At 40.5% G+C, this 19,247-nt stretch overlaps 1 protein-coding gene across 11 annotated transcripts in view; it reads left to right on the top strand.

Moving 5' to 3' along the window:
* Positions 1–18,274, top strand: part of LOC109984448 (disabled homolog 2-interacting protein-like) — a 158,924-nt gene extending 140,650 nt beyond the window's left edge. For 10 of the 11 annotated variants that reach the window (XM_065965886.1, XM_065965885.1, XM_065965889.1 and 7 more), the window contains 5 exons: positions 2,629–3,526; positions 5,568–5,705; positions 10,828–11,030; positions 11,709–11,796; positions 14,239–18,274. In XM_065965886.1, coding sequence (XP_065821958.1) covers positions 2,629–3,526; positions 5,568–5,705; positions 10,828–11,030; positions 11,709–11,796; positions 14,239–14,406 — 1,495 coding nt within the window. In that variant the 3' untranslated portion in view covers positions 14,407–18,274. The remainder of the gene's footprint in view (positions 1–2,628; positions 3,527–5,567; positions 5,706–10,827; positions 11,031–11,708; positions 11,797–14,238) is intronic. The other variant, XM_065965887.1, reaches the window with a different exon arrangement.
* The last annotated feature ends 973 nt before the right edge of the window (positions 18,275–19,247 follow it).

The following is a 19,247-nucleotide window of genomic DNA, read 5'->3' as shown; positions in this document are numbered from 1 at the left end:
ACTTTCTGTAATAAATAAACAACTGACTTTAAGTAGTGCAATCATGCTGCCACGTTGAAGTTTTAGCCGCTTCTTAATCATGCAATTGTTTTATTATGAAGTGTGCTGCTGGCCAGGTCACCCTGAGATCTTGATCTCAATGGATCAAGATCAATGAAATAAAGGTTAAATTAAAATCCAATTCTTAAGGAACATTGACATTACTATGCATAACAGGAGCTTAATGAACGCGTTGTAGGTTCTGTATCTTGATCATCACAGTTAGATTAAAAATGTATTTTCATTCTTTAACATCAGCCTTAACAATAAATAGGAATCAGTTGATGAAATGATTTGACCAGCTGTAACTGATGTGGCCACTGCTGGCATGGGTATATGCATTAGCAGATATATTTGTGGGAAATAGTTAATAGCATATTGTTGATACATTCGAGGTCTGTGATTCTGCTCCTTGTCCTCATATTTAAAGAATACATTTAACTCCTTCCTGTGTATTTAATATGAATTATTTTATTTACTGAGTATTTTTCAGCTCCACTGGTTACCAGTGTTGATGGTTTTAATTGGTTGCTCTTCACTGTACCCTGAGTTTTGACTGATCCTAGGACAACTGTGTTTCCCTATAAAACAGAATAGGGATGGAATAATCTTCTAAAATGTTGTATTTTATTGTGTAATGGCACCCTGCATGGCCAGGTCCCTCTTGTTAGTGAACATTTTTTTAACGGGACATCCTTGTAAGATAAAATAAGGTGTTAAATAAAACCTACATTATCTTTTTAATTCAATGGGGGAGGGGGGTGTAGGAGGTCAGCTATCACAAATTAACAATCTCTTTGGAAAGCGTGAAAAGGTGCTTTGTTTCTACAGCATGTTAATGACTTTTTATCATTAACTCAGTCCCAGGCCACTTCTTGCCCACAGTGCCCTTGTGCTCCAAGCTTTTGCCTCCACCGCCTACGCCAGCTCCACTCTTGGCATATTTTATTGCGAGCGAAGTCATTTAAGGACAGACTGATTGCAGAACAGGTTGATTTAAGGAAACAGTTCACCACAGAGGCAAAAGAAAACACTGATGCTTCACACCTTCAAAGTCATCTTGAGTGTGTTCTCTAGCTAACTACTTCTGCAGAGTGTGCATGTTTGTCATCCGAGGCCTTGACACTGCAAGAGTGTCACCCTCGCTTGTTTACATCAGCCGGATGAAACCTTGTGTACTCTCATGTGGATGAATACACACTCGGACAGCACCGTATCTTGCTTATCTCCTTTCCTCTCGCTCTGTGGCAGCACGATGGCAAGGTGACACTTGGAAAGATTAACATGAAAGCACAGGGGGCCAACAGGAGGAGAAATACATGATTGATAGCCCGACAAACTGTGCCTAATAAACAGCAGTAAACACAAGCAGAGCACAACTGCAGGCAGATGAGATCATGCAGCACATAACAGGAAGATGAGACAGCAGGAGAAAACAGGAAGAGAGTCAGACAGCTGCTATCATTATGCTAAACAGAGGTCCAGAATCAATAGAGCTAATTAAGTGTTGTCCCTATATGACCTGATGTCAGAGTCTGCCCTCTGTAGTTATCACAACAACTGCTCATACTTGACAAATACAGGTCTACATTTGTCTACTTGTGGTTTATCCTCATAAGCCAGCCATGACACTGAACCGGCCTTCAAATGAGCTCACAATTCTCGCCTAATTGCTTCTCATCCACCAACCAACCGGTGGCACAAGGAAAAGCAGACGAAGAGAAAAGCAGACAGTGCCAAGATTGAGGGAGGGAAGAAATTGAGCAGAATGAAGAGAAAGAAGTTAGGAGGGAAGGGTAATGGAACAGAGAGAAAAGGACACAGAAAGAGGGAGGAGACGAGCGTGATGTGAATGATAGAGATTATTGGAAGATAAATCACGCCTGTCAAGGTAATCGTCTTTTGGCAATACAACCTCCATCTGCCATCCAGAAGGAGGGAGGGGAGGGAGAGAGGGGAGGAGGGAGAAAGCAAATCAGTGCAGTGGACTCATACCACATTATTAATGTTTTTGGCTGGTAAAAGTTACCAAATTTAAAACTCGTTTAAGATTTAGTTTGCTGATTGTCATCTTTTCTATGCAAAGAGTATGTAGCTTGTGCCACTGTTACATTAGCTTAGCATTTAAACTATATAAAAGGATGTAACAGCTTCTGAAGAGTAGCCCTTGTCTTATGTTAGCTTTCACTCTCATATTAATAAATTCAGCTTTTTTAGAGCTGTGGCGAGTGCTGCTGTTAGTAACACAATAGAGCAATTCATCAAAACACTTCACTAGTTCTAACTTGTTGGTAAAGTATTTGACTGCTGAAAGTTCAGTGTTAATCAAAAGTACAACTCTTGATTCAAGTTTAATTTTAGATTCCACTTTTGGTTTGTTTGAATGATAACAGCATTGTTACATCTATTAACGTTATTTCACTTATGTTCTGTCTTCTGTTGTCACACATTCTTTCTCTGCCTGTTGCTTACATAGATGCCTACAGGATTATATTTGCCTATATTGGTCCAAATCTCAAGATTTTTGTTGTTACTCATTCTAATATGCTGAGGTTTTTATTATAATTATTCTTTGTCTTTCTCTTGCAGACTTGTCGACTTCACCCGGTTACCCTCCCCTACCCCTGAAAACAAGGACCTATTCTTTGTGACAAGGAGCTCAGGGATCCAACCTTCCCCAGCACGCAGCTCAAGTTATTCTGAGACCAATGAACCTGACCTGGGCATGTCCAATGGCAGCAAGAGTCTGTCCATGGTGGACCTCCAGGACCCCCGCAGTCTGGAAGGTGGCCAAGGTCCCAGCTCCTCAGATGGCCTGGGTGAAGGCCCAGGATCAGGGGTAGGTTGGTCAGCCAGAATCCCACAGGGTAATATCCCTGGAGGTCCCACCTTGAGGAGGCCCGGGCAGACCCCCACAACCATGGGCACAGAAAGCACCCCAGGAAGACCCCCCCAGCTACTAGCCCCCCTATCCTTCCAGAACCCAGTCTACCAGATGGCGGCATGCCTGCCTGTGTCCCCTCGCGGTATGACAGACTCTGGTTCAGAGTGCCACAGCTCTGTCAGCTCCCACAGCAACAACGACGACGGACCAGCAGGAGGTAAACACTCCTTCTTGAATCATGGAGGAGGAGGAGGAGGAGGGGGAGGGGGAGGAGGTGGGGGGAGCAGCGGGGACGAGTACACCAGGCGTTCAGGGGAATTTAACCGCAGGCAGCTGTCCCTCACAGAAACACAGCACCAGCCCACCGTCCCCAGACAGAACAGCGCCGGCCCACAGCGGAGGATAGACCAACCCCCGCCTCAGAGCATCACACGAGGACGTACACCCCCGAATCTCCTCAGTGGACCTTACCCGAGACCCTCCTCTGGCAACATGATGACATCATCACCAGACTGGCCAGGAAGTGGCGCTCGATTACGACAGCAATCCTCCTGCTCGAAAGGTGACAGTCCTGAGACCAAACAGAGGACCCAACACAAACAGGTATGTGACTCGGCTGTGGTGCTCAAGTCTTAAAAAATAAAGTAACTGAGAATGATATTCAGTGTTCAAGAGAGCCAACTGTCCATTAATAAATAAAGAAAAAAAAGGCTCTTATTACACAAAACCCATTTCCCTTATATCATGTCAAAAACGACCTTGTGGGTGTACTCTGAAGAGACACTGCACATGGAGCCCTAATGAACTGCAGTCATTGTGCATTTAATTACAGTAATTTGAATACAGGCAGCTCATCACTTCACCACTGTTTTACTGGTAAAGTTTAATAGGCTGAGGATGTGACGCTATAATTAGCATCGGATTAGCATGCGATATATGTGCACACACAAACAGAAAACGGATCTTGTGAATACAAACAGATACAGTGCATTCATGCTAGGGTCATCTTATCAGACAGAAAGTGTGTCAGTGTGTGTGTGGTCACTGGGCGAGGTTTGCATTTAGAAGCACAAATCCTCCGCTGGTAGATTTATTATTGGCAGGATTATACTGTAGGCTGTGATTACAAACCGTAGTCAATGCTTGCCCAATGATTATGATGACTGGCTGAAGGGGACGTTCCTGGCAAATAACCACAATGCCTTGCCATCCTCTCTGGAATAGCCTTCAATGTTGTTTCAATATTGGCTGACTCTCTGATGGCACCAAACCTTTAATTTGATTTATATGTTAGGGGAGCTCAACGCAGGCATTTATTATCAGTGGTTGTCCATCAAGGGCCTTTAAGCCTCTAAATTAAGATGGTGACAAAAGTGTTCCAAGTCCATTTATTTTATGAAATCCTCAGGAAACACAATGAAGGAGATCCCTGATTTCAAAGGTGACGAGGTACAGACACCAATAGAGTTACATACAAGTCAAACCAAGCAGTTACAATAAAACCAACAGAGAAGCCTAGGGGTTAAACATAAAAGAGAGCACATGGGTGAAACAGGAATAGTCATAATATTAAGAAGTAAAAGAACAAGGATTAAAATGACTTTAATATTGTCCTTAAAGTGGCTCTAAGGATTTTTTTTGTCAGTAGCTTCAACACGAAATATGTAATGGGGAGATTCCCATGAAGTTTCATACATGAATAGAGGATGAATCTGAACAGGTTTTTGTGATCTGCTGACACTTTTCATTAGCAGGTACAGTTTTACAGTTTTCTGGCAAACATCTCAACACTTAATCCCACTGTGCAGGCATTTTTGACTCCTTTGATTTTATCCTACTAACTTTGGTGATCCCCTGACCCTTCCCTCAGCGATAGCAGCAGGTGATGGGTATGCTTTGAGTTTGCCATACAAAGGGATGTTACAACATTTTTTATAGATATTTTATGTTCAAAATTTGATGAATTTGGTTCTGTAGCTCTGATGAGGGCAATAAATATCATTCCAAGTTACCATCCTAAAGAATTTACTCTCATATTTTTGTTAAAACAGCAAAACCTTGGTGTCTCTCTATATATTCCAGTTTTTTTTTTTTTTAAAAAGCCTTCAATGCAAATGAGTGTGTTGAGCTATAAAAACATCCTACAAGTTTTCTCATGTACTGAAAAAGCCCAAAGCAACACTCTCTCATCTGTCCATCTGGAAACTGGGAGATAGAAACACACATACATCTTTAATGCTAGTATCTTTCTCCAGGCTGATTGAAATTCCACTTATCTAATTTTACAGTATTTACACTCCTTGCAGCTAGTAGGCTGAATGAACACACACACACATACACACACGTTAGGTCGGTGCTTTGAAGTGTGTGCTCTGGTGTTTGTGTGAGCTTGAAAAAAGGAGTGTGTATCCATTCCACCTGCTGCTTTCAGTCCAGATGAGTTGAGTGCATTTCAAGCTTGTTTCTGTGCTGTTATTGCTACCTGCCCCCAGCCCCCCCTCCCCCCCTCCCCCCCTCCCCCCCTCCCTCTCCTGTCACTTGCACTCAGCTCATGTATGTGCGTTTGTGTGTGTGTGTGTGTGTGTGTGTGTGCGTGTTTGTTTGTTTGTGTGTGTGTGTGTGTGTGTTGTGTTGGTTTCACTAGGCCCCCTCCCCAGTGAACCCCAGTGCGCTGGACCGCACAGCAGCCTGGCTTTTGAATATGAATGTGCAGTATTTAGACCATGAGGGGATGGAGCCCGAGTCACTGAGAAACAGAGAGGATCTGACTCAGGTGGAGAAGGTAACCTGCCTCCTCATCCGACCTTTAACCAAACCCCCCCACCCCCCCCCCCCCCACTCCCCTTTCACACACCACCTCAACCTTCAGCCCTGATACTCCCACTTAACTCCCCCTCCTGTCTTTACCTCTCATTAGTTCCCACATTCACCTTCCTTCTTAAAACATCCCTTCTTACAATAAATAACCTGTGTTAATTCCTACTTTGCCCTTTTCTAGCATTAAAGTCAGAGGTTACTTAAACCTTCCCAAATGGCCTCTTAAAGTCATCATAGTTTAGAATTAAATTAATTAAGGTAAATATGATAGATTGAGTGACTAGCACTTCAATTGGCTTAGGACATCAATATGTATTATTGATATTTTATCTAATGATTAGCTTGTGAATAAATAGTATGGTTACAGTGTTGGTCTGTAAAGACACGTCATTATTTCAGTTGAGTTGTCTTGTTTCATTCGAGCAAAATGTAACTACAAGATAATCTAAACTGATTATGAACTAAAAGCATCACAACCTCACATTTGGATCTTTATTTTTTTTTTATATTTAAAAAAAAAAAGAAAAAGATTGAACAGGTTAATTGAAAATGAATATAATCCCTGCTCAATAATCTGTTCAATAATCATTTTGAAGACTTCTGCAGTAAATACACAGAACAAAGCAGGCTAATGTTTAAAAACCAGACTTAGGATGAGCAGTTGCTCTGCAGAGGCTGATTTACATATCTGTTAGGATTCCTTACTGGTTTGTTTTTCATGATGTTTCTTTATTAATCAAATCCTCCAGACAGATCTCTGCCTCTCTACAACAAATAGAGCCAGTAATTAAAACCGATAAGAAAAACAGAATGAAGCTTTTCCTAATCAACAATCGTGTTTTTCTTCATGCTCCTTGGCTGAGCTTCCGTTAGTTGTTTCTTGCTTTTGATCAACTTTGTTTCCATCTGGACTTCCACATGTCTGATAACTAACTGGGAGTAATTCAAATGTCCATTCTGCAGACTTAAAACCTAAAGCTCACTGGCTTTTGTTGCATCTTCTTTTTCTGTTTGGCAGGATGGCAGATCTACCGTCAGCAAGTTCAAAATATCTATTTTTATTATTATTCTTATGATGGACAAACATTTCATTTTGATCCTCCAAGATGGTTTTATAACGCAGCCCTAACTGCACGTAATGTATTAAGCCAATTGTCAATATTGTACTCAGGCCATAACCCAAAGAAGATGTGAAAAAAACAACTCTCATATCTCAGACAAAAATAAAGAATAAGTTGTGAGCATTTCATGCGCAGCGAGACTTAGCCTTCAAAAGTTTAGCTTCTGTAGTTTGAACCTTCCTGCCCCGCCACTCTAACTTTCCCTCCTCTTTCTTTCCAACTTTGGAATGAATTTAATAGCCCAAAGCCTGTGTGTGTATGTGTGTGTATGCACATGCAGTACATCCACACAGCCATGTTGCAGCTTGTGTGTGCTTGCTTCTATGTGAGACACAGAAAAAGAGGTTTTTTGCTGCTTCCTCTGCCTGCGTTGCTGCTTCTCTTCTCAACAACCTTTACAACCATTCACCCTCTGCTTCGCTTGCATGCTTTGATTGGCTGCCACTTACTCTCCCCCCTGCTTTTTTTCTTTTTCCATCCATAATGAGTACAAACCTGTCATCCTAACATAGCTCACACTTTATGGAAGCCAGCAGCCCGAGCAGGGAGAGCAACCAAAGAAGGCAATAACTTCAGTCCTAACAAAGAAGCCACAGACACCTTAAAATAGCCGAGCAGCAACAAGAGGAGGATTGGAAAACACAGGGAAAACACAGGCTGCAACTAATGATCCAGACGATCCCAACAGAACAGACCGCCTTTTCATACATTGAAAATGCATTTATTGTATTCAGTGATGGAGAAAATAAAGTCCATACACCTCTTGAGTTAGCATCAATCAGTGCATGAAACAAAAGTTATAATAAAGCAGGTCATTTGCTGAAATGAAGAAACATTATCACAAACATAATAAGATTTATATATAAAAAATAATAATAATAATAATTTGAAATATCATTTTCCAGATCAATAGCATAGACTATGTGAGTGCAAGTGTTTGATTACATGTTTAAGTGTGTGAGGTCTGAATGGTGCCAGGAAACTTGATTTCCACGTCTAAATCAGCGTTCAGTACAAGATGAGTCTTACTGTCGCTACTCTATTCTTATTGGTTTATAAGGTGTAAATAAATATGACGATATCAATAAATTCTCATTTCTGGAGCGCCAATGACTTAGCGGTTATGTCACGCGCCCCATGTACAGAGGCTTCAGTCCTCGTCACAGCGGCTGTGGGCCTGAATCCGACCTCGGCCTGGACCTTTGCTGAATGTTATCTCCCAACATTTCCTTTCTCTCTAAGTCTGTCCTATCCAATAAAGGCAAAAAGGCCCCGAGACCCTGATTTCTTACATCAAAAACTAAATACATAAAGAATCAATGGTCAAGGTCATGTCAATAACAAATACATTGAAAATAAATCAAAATGGTACATTCAGTTCTTGTATCATAATTCTAGATCATCTGTATCATTCATGGAATGACCGACCTGCTGATTTCATGATACACACACTCATCCCTATGTGGTTAGATACCAGACAAGTCTATTCTCATGGTTAACAGAATCCACACGTCTTTCATAGATGTTGGGTCCATGACTAAAGGGAGTTTCATGGTGTTCTCACAATCATACATATTGGGTGAACAAATGTTTAACTCAAAAATAAACAACTACTGCTAATATAGTTTTTATGACAAAAAGTCTTTTTTATAAACATCTAGATTGTAATTACAGTGAACCCCTCCCCCACTGACACAACAGTGTCTCATGTGACCAGTGTTCTGTTAGACATCTTACCCACTTAAACTTCATCAGCTGTAACAATGCACTAGTTCACATCCTCTGTGTTTTCCAACCGTCGATTGTAACATATTAAATAATCAAAATCCAGATGTGTTGCTTACATATTTACTTCAATTAAAAAAAACAAAAAAAACGAAGACAAACAGAGATTAAAAAAATAATAATTATCTTGTCTTAGTGAATAAAATATCTCTAAAGCAAGGCAAAGGGTTCTATATCTGCAAAATAGTTATTACACTAGATAATTCGACACAGCTGAAATGGTCGATGAGACGTGATCATGTTAGGCTAAAAATAATGATTATGTTTCACTGCAGCAGCTTGATTCAAAAGGAGAAAAGGAAGAGGGGACATCTGTGTAATTCTGAAACTCTTGTCAAGGATTTCTATATTTCTGTCAGAGCAGGATTTGTCCCGCTGACAGGAAAAGACACGAGGGCTACAGAGTCGATGTATTGTGCGTCTGACTGACACGACAAAGGCACTCACAGATACAGTAGATGTCATTCTTTCTCAGGGGATCTGGTGACAAGAGCAGAGGGATATTAGAAGAGCAGAGAGAGGTTAGGGGGGGGGCGATAAGAATGATCTATTTGAGGTCATCACTATTCCTGCTAGGAAGAGAGAGGGCTGATGGGAAAAATGTCCCAGTGGTCGGCTATAGAGTGACATGGGGAAATAAGCAGAAGGCGACAAGGGAAGAGAAATGATCCCAGCGGCATCCTGTAAATAAAAGTGATCATTCACAGAAATACAATATTAAGATAGAAAACTGGTCATTTACGTTTTTATTAACGCAGACACTAACATGTATATACGAAAGGATTTCATGATAGATGCTTTTTTTTTTATTTTTATTTTTTTTAGGGAAGTCATTTTACTTTTTGCCTTCTACATGGAGGAGTTTTGTCAGGATTTGATTCAGAAAGACGAAGAAACATCGGTTAGGATTGATCTCAAAGAGATGTCGCATTTCTCTGTTGAACATTTTAACTGATAAAGCAGTGGTTTAATCAAACAGCAGACTTATTATACCAATGTACAATGATCTGTTAACACCTTTTAGCCATGCTACAACTGCTGCCGGGGGATAGAAATGTTAGTGGGCCGATCTTTTTATGCTAGCTAGACTGAAATATCTCACTGGATTGAGATGGATTGCCGTGAAATGAATTGCAAACATCCGTTTTCCCATGATGATGAATTGTTATGAATTTGGCAATCCTTAAGAAAGTATCTCGAAAACATTCAGTTGTATAAATGTATCAGTTCAGTAACTATCCTCTGCAGATGCATGCAAATGAGATGGTAACTACATGTGAACATGCTAATTAGCCACAGTTAGCATGCAATACTCCAACCTAAAATACACTAAACACATTTTAAAACTTCACCTTCTCAATGTCAGCATGTTGACATCGCTTTTAATCGTGATTTCAATGTTTAGTTCAGAGCCACAGGACAGCCTCAGAGAGCTGCTGGTGTGACTGTAGATCAGTATTCCTGTTTCCTTGTCTGTCCTTCACGCTGACATGTCCTCCTGTGACAGGCTGACCAAACACTGTAGCCCTCATTGTTTGAAGCAATGTGTTTTTCTGTCCGAGAGAGATTTGATTCCCTCGATGGTTTCCCCCTCCTCACCTGAAGAAAACTCTTTCTAAATCCTCTCTGAGGTCCAGCAAGAGGTCAGGGAGAGATTTTCAGGGCTTATCTCGCGGAGTAGACTCCCACTTCAGTGGTTGCATGCCTCCCTCTTCACCTCCACTTGTCCTCATTTATCCTAAACGTCCTTACGTTTTTTTTTCCTCACCTTCTTTTCTCTGCCTGTTTAACTTCTCAACAGGTCATTGGTTTCAGAGCCAAATGGTTGAATAAGGACTTTCCCTTGTTGCTGAAAGGCTCACTTTGTTGTTAGGAGTGTTTGATTGGAAAGAAACAATTATAATTTGATTTATAAGCAAAAAAGATATGAGAGAAACAATCTACAGGGTAGCTATACAGGTCTCATGTGGAAGGGTAATCATGTAAATGAACCATGTAATTCAATGAAAAGGACTTTTCTGGATAGATATTACACTCAGCCTCAGAAACAACAGAAGGTAATCTCAGGCCTGATTGAGAGATTTCCTTTCCTTCGTGTCATTTATGTAAATGAAGTGATCAGGGTTTGTGATGATAATGGCGGCAGCAGTCGTCTTCATCTCTCCGTGCTTCTTTGATCAGTACCAGCAGGAGATTGCCATGCTGCAGGAGAAGCTGCGGTCGTCCGTGCAGAAGCTGGAGGAGTACGAGGCCCGTCTGAAGGGTCAGGACGAACAGGCCCAGAAAGTTCTGATGGAGTACCAGGCCCGGTTGGAGGAGTCAGAGGAGCGCCTGCGCAGACAGCAGGATGACAAAGACCTCCAGATGAAGGGCATCATCAGCAGGTAGGACGAAGACGAGACGAAGGGGAAGGAGCTGTTGTGTTGACATCTAGAAGGCTTGAGAAAATGAAGCCAATGCTAATGTTCCCGTGATTGGCCACTTGGGGCCGGCTCCAAAAGCCAGCTATTCCTCATTAGGCTCCATATTAAAATGCCAAACTTAATAGCCATTATTAAAACGGTGCATTTCAAAACTCTCTTGTATAAATTGTATTAAGGCTTAAGGATTTTAATAATTAGGAAAAGTGTTGCATTGAGCGACAGGTTGTAGCTGCTACTTGTCTGTTTGCTGTCATCTCAGCTAAATCAGTCATTGAACTTGACCTCTGGGCCCGGTTTGTGTTCGTGCCTTTCAAAGATATTTGATGGAATTCTAGGACCTATAGTGTGGCTTTCTATGCTGTGTACTATAATACTGTGCTGTCCAAGAGGTCTCTGGTTTTTTTTTTTGGTGAGTGAAATTCTATGATTTCAGAGCTATGTTAGCACCAATAAGATAGTTCCTGTTCTGGACATACCTGGATTAATATTCCCTCCAGTATTTCTCAGACATTGATTTATATATACGATTTGAATAGCGTTCTAGTTCATTTGAAAGCTAATGAATTAGCCACATGCACAGACTGTATAGCTTTGATAACTGTACATTTGCTAACCTCCCGCTCCTTTTTTTCCCTCCAGGTTAATGTCGGTGGAAGAGGAGCTGAAGAAGGACCACTCAGACATGCAAGCAGTGGTCGACTCTAAACAGAAGATCATCGACGCACAGGTCAGCTTGATCTTGTCAAGTATAAATGACTGACATATGGTCCTTTAGATACATTCTGTGTTGGTGTGTTTCCATTTGTATGTGCTGCCACTTGTGTCCTCTGCTCGAGAAGCAAAGGGTCACTGAGATACACCGACATGTTTAATTCATAGCTGTCTCAGCTCTGGCATTGACAAGCTTGAATGGCTGAGAAGTATTTCTCAGCTCACTCCCACTCTCTGTCTCTCTTATAAAACATACATCTACACATTTGTGTTCTGGTTGTCTGTCAACTTGAAGCTCTTCTATAATCCATGTGGCTCTTATTCATATAGAACTGTGTTTGAAAGAGATTGCGTTAGAGCTCTGAATGCATTGAATTCTGAATGTTGATGTATTGAAGATAGTCATACATTAGGCAGAGGAGGGTTGTGTGGGCATAACATTTCCTATGAAGAATTAAACACAGCTGGAGCGTCTTCTTTGGATTCCATTTGTTCGACAGAACACACAATTTGTGCATCTTTGGAGATGAATGCGATTTAAAAAAGAACAGTGAAAGAAAACGACTTTGCTGCAACATGAGATGTACACAAACCCCGACACAAACATGCATTTGTGATTAATAGCCATCACGCCTAAACTAATAAGACTTAGCATCTGCAAACAGAGGTTACGGCAAAGCAATAAGTTGTCTCCCTCAGTAAACAGGCGAAGGGAATTTAAACAAAAAAAAAAGCTCATTATCAAGACGGAAAGGAAAGCCTGCTGCTGAGGCTCAGCCCACTTTATACATCAACACAGCTGGTCTCATACAAAAGTCGCCCTAACAATACGATCAAAGCTTTGCATAAATCTACACATTCATTTGGGGCTGCAGTAGCATAATGGTAAGCATATATGGAGGCTTGTTCCTCGAGAGCAGGAGACCTGGGTTTGAATGTGACCTGTGGCCTTTCCTGCATGTTGTTCCCAACTCTCTCTCTCTCTCTCTCTCTCTCGCTCTCCAGTTTCTGACTCTATCCACTGTCCTATCTCTAGAATAAAGATTGAAAAAAATCCCCCTCCGCAATAAAAATCTTGGAAAAAATAACTACACATTCCCAATTTCCTTGTCATTAGAATTTTTCCCTAGCTGTTACTGACAAAATGCATTAAATTTGTAAGTCCTTCATGTAGTTAAACTTTGAGTTAAAGTGTGTCCACAGATGTCAACCTAGAAACAGTTAAACGAATGTGAGCTTCGCGCTGTGGCACACCGGCCTGCACAGCACTTCTACTACATTTCCCCCATGAGATTCAAACTGTTGAGATTCATGCACACCTTCAGATTCTCGCACACAGGAGCGTAGGAGCAAATATCCATAGGCAAGAGTAGTCCTTTTTTTTTATTATATAATACATGAAATTATATAAAAATGATTTACTGCAAATGAAAGAACAGTGTGCAGGAGTTCTTTCCTCTCTTTCCCCCAGGTTTTTCTGTTAGAATTTCAGTGTTAAAACCTACATTTTCAATTCAGTAGAAAGTTCTCACATTAGCAGCAGCTTTAGTCATTAATGCCTGTCACTGTCACTTTGGAAGATGACAACATTTTGAAGCCCCACCCCTCACCATTCACATCAACATATATCCACATACACTACACACACTGTCAGTCACGCTCTTTGCTAACAAGTACATATCATTTTTAAATGAATCTCAAACACTGTCTGAAAAAGTACAGAATAGCAGTTCAGTGTGTGACCACAAAGAGAGGAAACGAACAAAACCCCTTTCATGAAGGAAGCGATTAAGAGCGACACATAACACGAAACTGTGACGTCTGGTGTAGGTTCATTTTCAGGCTCACGTTAACCCTGAAGTCCTCTCACAAAAGTTGAATCATTTGGTAGCAGTGAAAAACGGGGGCATCGTTTGTTAAGCCTTGTTGAGTTTTTATGTACAAGTTCATTGTCCAACTTGTACATAAAACCTTCTTGGCAAAAATTAAAAGATGATGAAAATACTAAATTAATTTTGGACTAGGGTCTTTTTAACCTCCACTGGACACAGAACAGACCTTAGTCTTTAGATAAAAAAATCATTTTGTGTTGACTCTGGAGCAGGGTTTTTTCTAATTGTGGGAAAGTGACCGTTAACTGAAAGAACATAAAACCTGCTGAGATCCCCCCCCCAACCCCCAACAATACATTTTCAAACACCTTTATTTATTTATTTTCTTACCTTTGAAACATCTTTGACTTTCCTTTTCAACCTTTTTAAAGATTTCAAGCGTATTCATTTTTTAAACACCGTTTGAACATTGTGTCTTTTTTAACATCTTAACTGCGCTCAGTCTAAGGATCTCTCAAATTCACTATATCAACCTAAAATTATTGAACAATGAATCCTCCTCCTCACAACTTGAAAACAGCTGCTCTAGAGTGTTACTAAATAACTGTTTCCATGTGTGTCTGCAGGAGAAGCGCATAGCATCTTTGGATGCCGCCAACGCCCGCCTGATGAGCGCCCTGACCCAGCTGAAGGAGCGATACAGCATGCAGACCCGCAACGGCATCTCGCCCACCAACCCTAGCAAACTGCAGATCACTGAAAACGGAGAGTTCAGGAACAGCAGCAACTGCTAAACAGACTTGAGTGTACTGAGTGCCTGCGTGTGTACAGTTATTACAGGAGAGAACGTCTACATACATGCATGCATGGAAGCATGCCCAGTTTGAAAGACTGCAAGGGTGTGTGAGTTTTTAAAACAGACATGATGGAAGAAATTTGGACACCAGTAAAGACATCACTCAGTTTGTAGAGGCGGGACTGCAGCGTGATGGACAGATCACTTAGAGATCACCAGACAGCCTTCATTACCAGGGTGGCGGTTAGGGGAGGCAGGGGCGGAGCCTGTACATATGAAACTATCCATCGAACACTTTATCAGTGGATGTATGCAGTCGCCGTAACATTTCAAGACCCTGCAGACGCCGGGGACGAACCACTAAATACCCACACACAGTGAAGACGGCCTGACAAGGTCACTCCAGAAACCTTCCTCTCTCTCTCTCTCTCTCTCTCTCTCTCTCTCTCTCTCCATTTCTCTCTCCATTTCTCTAAATCCTTCTCCCTCTTGACGACCAAGCGGACTCACTTAAAAACAATAACAAGAATGGAGGATTATCACTTCAGCTGTCCTGAGAGGATTACTTTCTAGTGCTTTATTTCAAAGTCATTGTTTATTAAGAACCAAATAGGAGCTCAAGAAAAAATATTTTTATTCCAAAACAATCTTCTTAATGTCATTTGGGTGCGTTGGCCCCTCTCCTCCCCCTTCCCCCTCCCATCCCTATGTAGTGCACTTTGTGAGAAGCTATTGGTACAGAAACGCCTTAAGTAAGAAACACACCTCGACTTTATTCCCTCTTTCTGCAAAAAAAACTAATCAATGAAAAGGCACAACTTCTACTGTGGATTTGTAAAGGATACAATAAGAAATTGTACACACATAAATATATAATGAACACTCAAAGTACATTTTATGTGATACTATATAAATGAAATCTAAAATAGATATATGCATTTTCTTTTCTTCTATAGAGTATACACACATATCTATATCTATATTTGATAACCTCAAATATATAAGCAGCCCTTTATTAAGGAGGTAGATCTACTTTTATTTTTCTTCTCTTACGATGAAAGACTGAAGTGTGTAGCTTGCTTTGGAGCCCTGGAGGAGGAGACCACACCGAGCAATGATCAGCACCATCACCTCAGTCATCCGCCCAAATCTCCCCGATGCTTGCTTAACTCTTTACATCCAGTCAGAAGTACATCCAATAGGTTTCTGTACAGCAGTGAAGTCGCACCATCAGGTTATCGTCTCTGTTTCGGTGCTCATCATTGCTTTGACAGTAAAGATGAATTAAAATCACGGTTTTGTGTTTAATCTTGACTCGTGTGTGGTTTTCTCTTTCTAGTAGCACAAGAGCTTTGAGAGATGTGTTCAGACACACTCGCTCATACTATACACTGGACTGCTGAGCCATTGTAAGAATGGTCTCCTAGGTTACAACATTTCCTCTCTTATCTGCTTCGTTCGTCAGTGGTAATGAAGTTTGCTGCATCCAAACTGTGACTCTATTAACCCTTGTGTTATCATCCCTTTGTGTCTTTTTCTTACTCCCCACCACCGTCCTTCATAAAACGTATCACACGGCAGACTGACGTCACACTCGAGGTGTGAAGCTCAAAGGTTGTTGGCATGTTGTTCTGCTGTGTTCCACGTTGAAAGTCATGTAATATAGGAAATTGTCCAAATTGTGAATGTTTCACCGCTTCTCTTTTAATCAACTGCTAAAAAAATGTAATGGATGGTGAAAACCAAAGCATTGTTGTGCTAAAACTACAAGCTAAAGCAACATATGTGCTTACCAATAAGCTACTCTGAGACAACGGCTGACATTGGAATTGAACAGCTTCCTAGCTAACATTACGTTTACATGAGATGTTATACATGCGATTGCATCAGCAGCACAACTACATCCTTTTAATGACAACTTTGAGCTTCCCACACTGATGCAATTTAAAAATGGCCGCCGTGTGAATATGGTGAATTCCCTCATTCTTCTGAATGTGAAGGTGCTAACTCACAGTTGGTCTTAAAATGAGGTTTGGTCCTACTCTCTTTTGGTGTCGCCCTCTGCTCCATTCAACTTCTGTGCATCTGTATTTTGTATATTTTTGTATTTGTTTTTGTTTTTTTTCTTACCTGTAACAGACTGTGTACATCAAGAGTGAGGCTCTGCATGCTTCATCCTTGCTCCAGAGCCAATGGTAGCGTTGTTTTTACAATTTGTTTTCTTTAAATTGCCAATTGGAAGGTTATGATGATGACGATGAATGGTTGGCTGCAGATAGTGAATATATATGATTACTGAGTGCATCAGGAAGGCTGGACAGCCTGGGAAAGTGTAAATAAAAAGCTCACACTATTTTTACCTAATGTTAACAGAGCTTTTTGTAAATGTATCTTGTGCTCAAACTCTGCTGTATCATTATGATTATTGTAAATACAAAATATCTCAGTCAGTCATATGTCCTCATCTGGTAGAACTATACAAAGAAAAATTAACCTGTCAGTGTTCTCCCTGTTATAGCTATTGGTTTTGTATTTTAGAGTGTAGTATCATTAGCCAAAAAAGGATTGCGTTGGAGTTTGACTCTTGGGAAGTTCTTGGAGGATGCCTCCTTGGTTTCACACCAAGCTGAGTCCAGTCTCAGTGAGATGAACAAGCACAATCTCATCAGTCTAGCTCTATGCACTTTTCGTTCGATTGGTTGGTGTTTCAAAATCAAGCTCTTTTTGTGAAGCAAAGCACCTGTTTTAATTGTCTGACAAACATGGCGAAGTTAAAAAGTAAAGAAAGGAATATTTATCAAAACTCATCGATAAACCCTGTTATGAGATAAACATCAGATAGCATTTTAAAAAACAAGATGATTTCTTTTGACGTCATATCTTGACAGGCATTCAGTCCTGAAAAATATCTGCAGATGAAAGTGAGACTCCAATACTTTTAACAATCCTCCTACCAATGGATGAACTCGACGTAATGCTGAATCTGATACTTACTGACACTGCTAGCTAAAAGCCTCAATGCGGATTCATCTCTTTTGGCCTGTTGCTTTGGCGGCTAATGCTAGCTTACATTTTTAAACTGTTGTTAAAGGCACATTAATGACTATTCACTGCCTTTGATTATACTTCTCTCTAGCTGTTGTATCAAATCATTTTAGCTAAATCATTTACTTTGCTTAGCATTTAAGCTAAATGCTAAGCTACTCTTTAGCATTGACTCTAGCTAAACAGGCGAAACACTTTGATGTCATGCCTTCGGTCTTAAATGGTCTGTAATCACAAATAGTCTTCTTCACTTGTGCTGCTGCTACAATAACTTATAAGCAACACTAGATACTGAAGTTAGCTGAGGCCTAGCTTAGCATTTAGCTGTGACCATTGTTCAGCAAAAGTTTGTCAGTCTCACTTTGATCTGTAGGGTTAAAAAAAAACTGAATTATTCAAAGACGTCATGTTTAACACGTTATTACATCAAAAAAAAAAAAAAAAGATGTGGTCTTATTCTTCATTTCAGATTTGACTTCTCAGTTGAACTTTTTTTTTTTTTTTTTTAATCCCTTCCATGTTCTCACCTCGGTTTCTTTTTTCAATCGCTCTTCACACAGTACAGCCAGGACGACAGAAGATCAATCAAAACACAAAGCTATAAATAAAGTAAAAGATGTTGTATGTTTTCTATTATCTTGTAGAAAATACTTTTGTAAGTATGTTGAAAGTATAAAGTATTTGCTGGATTCTGCTTCCTTTGACGACAGTGATAAACAATAATGTACAGAGGAAATTGTGTTGACAAAATGTGGCTGTGCAATTTATGTACATTTGCAACTAGACCTATTAAAGTTTTATTTAGCTATTTTAAAATCTCACCCCGTCGTTGTCTTGTCTCTTATAGCCTTACCTGTGACGCTTTATTATGAAATTTAAATGAAGCTTCATTTGAGGGCATGCCACATGAATCACATGTTCATTAAATACTCGAGCAGGCCTAGATAGATGGCGAGTGGCTCGAGAGAACATATGTTCAGATGCGAGGTCTAAAGGCAGACAGGAGGCTATGACGGAGGGATGTGACTGACTGGTTTTTTGAGCAGTGCCTTCTTCTCAGTGAGCCTGACCTACATACTGCCTGATTGTTATTCACAACAGTGGGTTGGAGAAAGTCTGAAATGGCCACAACAACAAAAAATGGAGCGGATTTTGTTGCAAGAATATCCCTTTAAAAAACAGTAACTAAAGAATGAGCTCATTTCCATATAGAAATGTCTCATATTTTTCTTCCAAGTATAGCCCAGAGGCAAAAGTAATGCAGCATGAGAGCCTCCGATATTGTTATTACACAATAATGTGATCGAATGTGAACAGTGGACCTCATTAACAGCAGATCCTCTTCATGTGCATTTTAAAAAGACAAGCTCCTGTGTTGTTAATTGCTCCCTGTGAGGCACACTTGATTCTTTGTCCAAGTGGAACAGGCTTCCCGGAGGGATCGAGGCATGCTCTCAGGACATCAAGCTAATAAAACAAGCTACTACTCTAAAAGTATCAAAGGCTAAAAAAACATAGACACATAATTACGCCACTTGTTGACCGGGAGGTTGATTCCCTGCCAACAAGCCAAGCTGTACGTAGTGGTACTTCAAATCCTCTTCAAAACATCTTTAAATGGAGTTGACTGTTTGGATGACTATTTTCTACACTGTAACAAAAATGTGGAAAAAAAAAAAAAAACCTCTGAAAGGCTGTCCTAGCTATTTCTATTAGAAGTTTATACAAATTAAAAAGTATTAGTTAAAGATGTGAAAATGTGTGGAAAGATATGAGTCCATGTTCATCAGTGGT

The sequence above is a fragment of the Labrus bergylta genome, chromosome 17, assembly GCF_963930695.1.
Source record: "Labrus bergylta chromosome 17, fLabBer1.1, whole genome shotgun sequence".
In the NCBI taxonomy this organism is placed as follows: Eukaryota; Metazoa; Chordata; class Actinopteri; order Labriformes; family Labridae; genus Labrus; species Labrus bergylta.
The sequence above is the reverse complement of the archived record's forward strand: the minus strand, read 5'-3'. Positions and strand labels throughout refer to the sequence as shown.